This window comes from Aythya fuligula, chromosome 4, assembly GCF_009819795.1.
Source record: "Aythya fuligula isolate bAytFul2 chromosome 4, bAytFul2.pri, whole genome shotgun sequence".
NCBI classification, from domain to species: Eukaryota; Metazoa; Chordata; class Aves; order Anseriformes; family Anatidae; genus Aythya; species Aythya fuligula.
The window spans coordinates 52,005,763-52,013,260 of NC_045562.1; the positions used below are offsets into that span (position 1 = coordinate 52,005,763).

Genomic DNA, 7,498 nt, shown 5'->3' on the forward strand with positions numbered 1-7,498 from the left:
GTAAAATAAGCAGTGAAAATATTTCATTTTTCCAGGGGAGTAAGCAGTTGCTGAACAACTATCCTGTCTACATCACTAGTAAACAGTGGGATGAGGCTGTAAACTCTTCCAAGAAAGACGGACGGCGACTCCTTCGATATCTCATCAGATTTGTTTTCACAACCGATGAGCTTAAGTACTCATGCGGCCTTGGGAAAAGGAAAAGGTCAGTGCAGTCAGGAGAGACAGGTCCTGAAAGACGTCCTCTGGATCCCGTAAAAGTAACATGTCTCAGAGGTACTGCATCCTTTCGCTCAGTGTCCACCATATGTGATCTCATTTCACCACATTGGCTCTGGCTCAGTAGAAGCGTTTGGCTGACAGTTGCAGACCTAGACGGGGTTTCAGAGACAGGTGGCAAGCAGCCAGAAACCCTCCCCATTTTTTTTAATACATACATTCATATATGTATGTATTATGTATATGTATATAGATATTTGAATGGGAAAAAAACAGGGCTGCTTATTTAAGGAGAGGCGACAAATACAAGCTGCATGACACCAAGGTACTTGAAAGGAAAATCAGACAATCCTGGTTGCCTTATTTTATAGTAAAACAACAGGGCATTCTTTGACACTGATATACAGCAAAATTAACAAAAAGAATATTTTTTAGCCAAACATGTAGTTAGTGCAGTACATTATTGAAGTCAAAACCTTACCAAGATTCCGAGTAGGCTTGAACTTTTTATAGGGTCAAGAACATCTACAGGTTAGTTAGATACAAAGTGTACAGAAATGCAGTGTCAAGGATTTAACTTCTTCTTTGGAATGCTGATGCAACATCAACTGCAAAAGTTAGGGAATCACTTTCCCTTATGTTTGGCCTCAACAGGAGGGGAGTTTTGCAAGTATTTCACAATGTCAAAGAGAGAGGATGTTGGACAATACAGAGAAGGGACCTACGTTGGGAAGAAATTGCTGCAGTGGCAGTTCATACTTCGGTTTTCTACATTTTTAAGACCTGTTACTTTATAATGAAACATACAAAAATAGGACTTTTTAAAGCCCAGTTGAAACATTTTTGTAGTATCAGTGTCTGCATTTCATAAATGCAGCTGTTTATCATTTCTGCAGTTAATTTATAGTGCTCTATGAGCACATACATAAAATTTAGATTGGACTTACTACAAGACTGTTTTCCTAATCAATGCAGTGTAAATTGCTAAATTTTCAGCAGCCAGCAATAATATTCTTAGTCATTTAACAGGAATCCAAAGTGGTTATACGTAAGATGGAGCCTCTTCCCATTTGGGTTAGAAAAAAATTCAACAAGGCCAAGCAGATCATACATTTAATTGTAGCACATTGATGTAACCAGGTAATGAACTCAGTTTTTACATACAGACAAATTAGGCAAAGGTGCTCTTCTTATACTACAACTATTGTAGAATACTCTGCCAGACCTTATCCTCCATCAGAGCCCAAGAGAAGGGCAAGTCCCTTGCACAGCAAGCTGCACAAAGGTCTGGAGCCACATTCAGAGTCTCAGAAGGTCTCCTGGAAATGGAAGGCCGAAGGGATGACTACTATTTACTAAATGGCCTTTTCATCTAATGATTTGGGCACAAACAGAGAGTTAATACCCTTTTCTTCCTCTTTCATACCCATTTGTCCTACTAAGACTAACAGTTATTCCACCCATAGATGAGCATATGCATATAACTACTTGCCTTTTGGGGGCACTAGGCAGACTGAAGGTGTGAAGTATTCGTTAGAGAAAGAGAAAGGACAATTGCCTTAATTTTCAGAAGCTTTAACAGGAAGCCAAAACACTCAGTATAGTTAAGAAAGCCACAGAGACAGCTGTCCTTTTGGACGCTTGTGTGCGGGTGGGAACACTGGGAAGATGACAACTTTCTACAGGGCCAAGAGTTAGCCACTGACGCCTACCCATTTGCAAGCCCAGGTAATGCAATTAATTCCCAGCATGTCCAGTGATGCCTTCATGCCACAGCAGGACAAACAAACTGCTGCTTTCTCAGAGCAGATTAAACATCTATAAGCACTTTCAGTGTATTCCTACAATTGACCAATGTCTGGAACCAGCTTTAAAACAGCCTGGCGTAGGTAAATTATCAGATTACTCCTTCACATTGTGACCATTTCTTTGAGAAAAATGCCAGTCTGAAGCCTCTTGTGAACGTAACTAGGAATTACTGTTGCCTATGTGGATTTTAAGGGAAATGAATTTAAAACCAAGATAGCTATCACTTTTGCAAGCACACTGCTGGAAGAGCTATGCAAAAATCACATCCTAATTGTCCAACAGATGAGATACCTTGCAGGCACAGTAACTCATGTAAAAGCACAGCTTTCCCTGGTCTCAAGATGATGTAACAGTAATGAAGTTACCTTGTGCCACTTACTGTGCCGTTGGCTTGTCAACAGGAGAAAATGGAATTTAAAAATATCCTGGGAGACACAATACAGCATGAGGGAATAACTAATGTTACAGAACAAATAAGAAGCTGTGTTTCCATATAAGATACTGTGTATCCAATATATCTAATAAGGTACCCTCACATTTAAAATTGTTTTTGGATGTTTCTACGTCCAAATGCACCTGTTGGAGATCCACCTAGCAGTTACAACTCCAGAACTGGTAAGGTGCCTTCTGCAAGTGTAGCCATTGCATGTCAGAGAATCTGAACAGAAATTTTAAAAGCTAATCATCACATACAAATAGCTGTTTGTAGCAGCAGCTACTTAAATGGCCAAATTACTTGCAGTACGATTCACTTTCTCACACACTGAAAACTATTGCATGGCTCCCCAGACTAGCACTCTCATCTCACCCATTTCTAAGCCCGGTTTAATCTCTGAAAAGTAAGTGTTAGATTCCAAGAGATGGAAGGAGCAGGACTTAAAATGAAAGATACTCCAAACAGAAAGCAGCACTGAACTGAAATCAGAGGAGTGACGTTTTCAAGCAGGTCATGGGCTGCTGCAACCTGCAGATGTTCAAGCAGTCAGCAGAGGGAGATGATGAAAGTCCGTGAAATTAACCACATTAAGACACACACACACATACAAAACAGACTTCAATGAAATACATCCCAGTTCGTTTTAACTTTTGCATGTATTGCAGGTGCTGAATCATAAGTGTTACTCAGAAGTAATTCTTTTTCTTTCTGCAAGAAGGGGTTTTCTCTGCAGATCCCCTCAGGTATAAGAGCAGACACTGCATGTGGAGAAGCACACTTGTGCAGAAGTACGATAGCTCCAACTGGCATTTTCATGGCATTTCCCATAAGGCTTTACCTCCGTTTCAGTAGAACAATGGTGCCCCTGTTTCTTTTTTCCCATGAGCTTTTGATGTCTGGGCAATACCAGGTGCTGCCAAGACAAGCTGTTTTTTGTATCCTTGCCTGTTTTCCTGCAGAGTTCATTAGAATGCATTGTACTTCCAACCCTGACTGGTGGATGCCATCCGAAGAGCAAATAAACAAGGTCTTCAGTGATGCAGTAGGACACGCTCGGCAAGGGCGTGCGGTGGGGACTTTCCTTCACAATGGGAACTCATACTATGAAGGGACTGACCATCCAGGATCACAGGACGAAGTTTTCAATAGAGGTATGCAAGACGGATCTGGCGATTGACAGCAGTGAGAGGAAACTCATGCAACAGTAGCAAGCAGTTAATTTAGAAGAGACTATTTGTTAAGCATACTTACCCTGAAGTCATTTAAGAGTCCAAAGCATGTTTGAACACATACTGCATACATTTCAGCTTCTCCATCCTACCATGTCCCCGTTTACAGAAAGAAATCCATTTCAAGACCTGCCCTATGGGACTTCTCAGTGCCTATTATTTGCAAACCCTTCATAGTACCCCCAAGGGGAAGCTGCAGTTCATTCCATTTAGTTCTAGAGGAAAGATAATTTAAAAATTGTACAAATTTCAAAAGAAACAACAGCTACCATCTTGTCTGCCCATTGGTAACAAGCCCAGGTCTGGACCCTCAGACAGAACAACCAGGTACTATTTGTTTTTCCTGAGTAGGAGATGTAAGAATGAGCCCGCGTGCATGTGACCAAAACCAAAAAATGCTCATTTCTTAACAGCAAGCAGTATAATTATAAATGCTACCTTAAAATACCACACGAGATGGAAAATTCAGGGACTTCCTTTAGCCAGCTATGCCAGGAAATTAAGCTTCCTGGATAAAACATCAGCACTCATCAGCAACAGAATCCTTCAAAGACCCAGAACAATAACAGGCACTTCTAATAGATAAAAATTGCTTTGTGTATCGGATAGACACTATATTTATCTAGATTTCTAAGGGATTAGAGTTGATCATGACAGTTTTCATTAAAAAAAAGATTGCTAAAAACAAATCGCCATTTCAGAAGACAGGTTTTGCTTTGTCTGTTGTTATTCTGCAGCCATATTATGTAGCTTTAGAGGTTTTAAATTGCCTTTTCTTGTTTTTGCTTTCATTTGTGTTTTATATCCATTCCTTGAAATAGATGAGGCAATGTGCTGGTCTCAATAGTCAGATGCTCAGTGGTGCATTCAGGGAGGGGTTGAGTTAGAAAAGCCTAATTTAGCATTTTGTTGTAAGAAAAGTAAACCTGGGATCCAGACTAAGCTGTAAAAAAGGACGTGTGTTAGAGCAGAAGCCAATTTACAGCAGAGTGCAACATGGGAAGCAGATGCCAGCTCAACAGAAAAATAGTCCATCCATTAAAAACGTTTACTTTCAAAGGCTTGGGAGTCCCTTGTCCCTCCAAATTGACGCACTCCAGAAACACGTAATGCCAAAGAAACAATACCCTTTCCTTTCAGCGTCAGGGTGTTTCGATCTCCGTGCCCTGGCCAGTTGCTCAGGCTGGTGCTGGTGTTCGCCACAACCACCTGGCCCAGCTCTCCTTGAGGCAACGCTCCCCGGCCGGCAGGGACAGGGCACTGGTTTTGGGAAAGAAAATCCACTCCGCTTGCGATCACCTTTAGTGCTACCTCATCAGTGTTGATTCTGCTGAACGTGTATCTCATGCTCCCCAGCTTTCCTCCCTGCCCCATGCACACTGTTAGAGAAGCTACTAATTGCTCCTTCCGCCATCCTCCTCTCCTTCCCGACCTCCTCCCTGCACACTGGGCAGGGGGGGAAGCACCCAGCCCGTGCCTGACCATGGATGAAGGACTGGGGCAGCCTCTCAAATGCCAGCTTACCCACACCATCATTTCTCCCTGCTGTCTGCCTCCCCTTTGCCTGATGCCATGAACGGCACGCAACTCCAACCACAGTAGACAGAGCCACGCTCAGTCAGGATATGCTTTAGGCCCTTAAATGCCCAGTACCTCTCAGCTCCTTTTCATTTTGCTAATTTTTAAAAGGGGGTCGAAAGGCACTTATCTGACCCAGACAAACCAATTTATCAGAGAACAAGCAGTTTGGTCACACTGCTCCTTCCCGGGCCAAGGGGTTTGGGGCAGCATCCCTCGTGCAGGCAGGAGGCGACTCTCTTTGACCAGTCAGTGGTGTGCGGTGGCCAAGGGGGAAGATACTCGGTGTATAAAAATGTCACAGTACAGCTATCCTTTAGTAGCTTTTCCGTGTTGAACTTAACACTTTTTTTTTTTTTTAAGAGAACTATAATAGAAGATGTTACATTGCTCAGATGGTGTAAGTCTTGCTGGTATATGTTTAATGTGGTGACACTTGCCAGAACTACTTGGTAAAACATGTCAGAGCGTGCGAGTCAACATTATGCTGTAAATTTGTCCACAGCGATATGTATCATGCTGTATTTTTGTAAACATTGTGATGGTTCCTTTCAAATGGTTAAGCATATGAGATTAAAAACACAGATGCTTCATTTTTAATAGTTGCAGAACAGAGTTACTGGACTGGACAGACCTCTCTCACTTAATAACCTAAAGATTTTGCAAATAACTTGTAAGTCTAGCTTTATTTTTGGTGTAAGAAGTGTAACCAGCGTCCTGGTACCGCTCACAATCCTGTGCTCTCATATTGTGCAAAATAACCAAATGTATAGTTTCATCCTGAAAGCCACTTTAGCACTAGAAATGGCTTGGCAGGTTTGGACCGTTCTTTATGAACAAAATTTTGCCCTCAGCTGCTTCTGTGCAATCACTGGTGACATGAATAGTAGTCACAGACAGGCATCAGAAGACAGGAGCTCATCTCTTTTTTTGTTCATGCTTGTTTTTTTTAACAATAATAGACCACGGCAGCATCTCTCTTGTTTTTAACTGCCATCATGGCCACTTGACTCCTCACCCACCCCTTTCGTTTACAAACCCTTTCACAACTACTTGTTCCAATTAGCTTATTCACGAGGCATTATGAATCCATGCAGATCGAAGCATCTATGTATCCACAAGATGTTAGGTATAACGCTATGGGACCCGAAATAATAGATAGCCTGTAAGCCCTCGCACAGCGAGATATCCATATTTAAGCACTGTGCTTTGTAAGTCAGCACATCCCTTCTCCGAGCTGGATGCAGGCGGCAGGCTGGCAGCAGAAGGAAGCTGCTATCTGTCATGTCACTCCAGCAAGTCCCAGGAGGATAGATCCTTGTCTTATCCTTCCATACTCTTTAATCTTACTGTCATTTATGTATCTGCCTTCTCTCAAACTTTGTGTAGCAGTACCGCACGCCCATCTGTGCCAACATGCCTTCGCTATATTTTCTATGACAAATATTTGTGGAGAAACTGTGATTAAAAAACCATTAATCCCGATATTTTTATTGTTATGGTGTAGTTAATTCTATGAATACTTTCTAATGATGATTGTACTGTGTAGAGTAAGTACAGGTTAGGGATAGACCTTTACCAGATATTGTACAAAAAAGTGCATAGTGTAATATAGACTAGTAAGGTTTTTGTGACAATTTCTATAGGATGTGTGAATTGTTTTCTATGTGGCAACACACATTTCTTTTAAAAAATATAAAAATCTTAGAGAATTTTTTAAACAGTCAATATTTTTTAATTATAAAGACATTTGTTACCTACAGTTTACTATTTCAGGTGTTAATCCTAATTTGAATATTGGTTTTATTACTACATACCTCCAGTTCCATTTGTTCTGTTGCATTAACAATGCACAATAAAAGTTGGTCTCTGGTTAACCTGTCTGTCTCTTTCTCCGTGCACACTGGTACGTCAGCGTGGCAGCGGCCACAGTCGGCTCTAAGTATAAATTTGCTTTACATTTGGATTTATACAAAGGGCTCTAAGTATGGATTTGCTTTACATTTAGATTTATGCAAAGGGCTAGAGCAGTGGTCTTTTTCATTAAATGCTTGTTTGGTATGAAGTGCTGGCAAGCGCAGGGGAAGATTATGAAGAATTCAAGTATGAATATCATATAAATCATTCCTGCCTCAAAACATGACAACATTTATTTATTGATGGTCAGATAGAGCACTCATAGAAAGTACCCATTTGCTGCCTTAAGACCTGGATTTTCAAGCAGTGA

The 7,498-nt window shown here is 41.2% G+C and overlaps 1 protein-coding gene across 1 annotated transcript in view; it reads left to right on the plus strand.

The window, feature by feature from the left end:
* BEND4 (BEN domain containing 4) overlaps positions 1-7,088 on the plus strand; it is a 30,780-nt gene extending 23,692 nt beyond the window's left edge. The window contains exons 4-5 of the mRNA XM_032186345.1: positions 36-276; positions 3,424-7,088. Coding sequence (XP_032042236.1) covers positions 36-276; positions 3,424-3,641 — 459 coding nt within the window. The 3' untranslated portion in view covers positions 3,642-7,088. The remainder of the gene's footprint in view (positions 1-35; positions 277-3,423) is intronic.
* Positions 7,089-7,498: the final 410 nt, after the last annotated feature.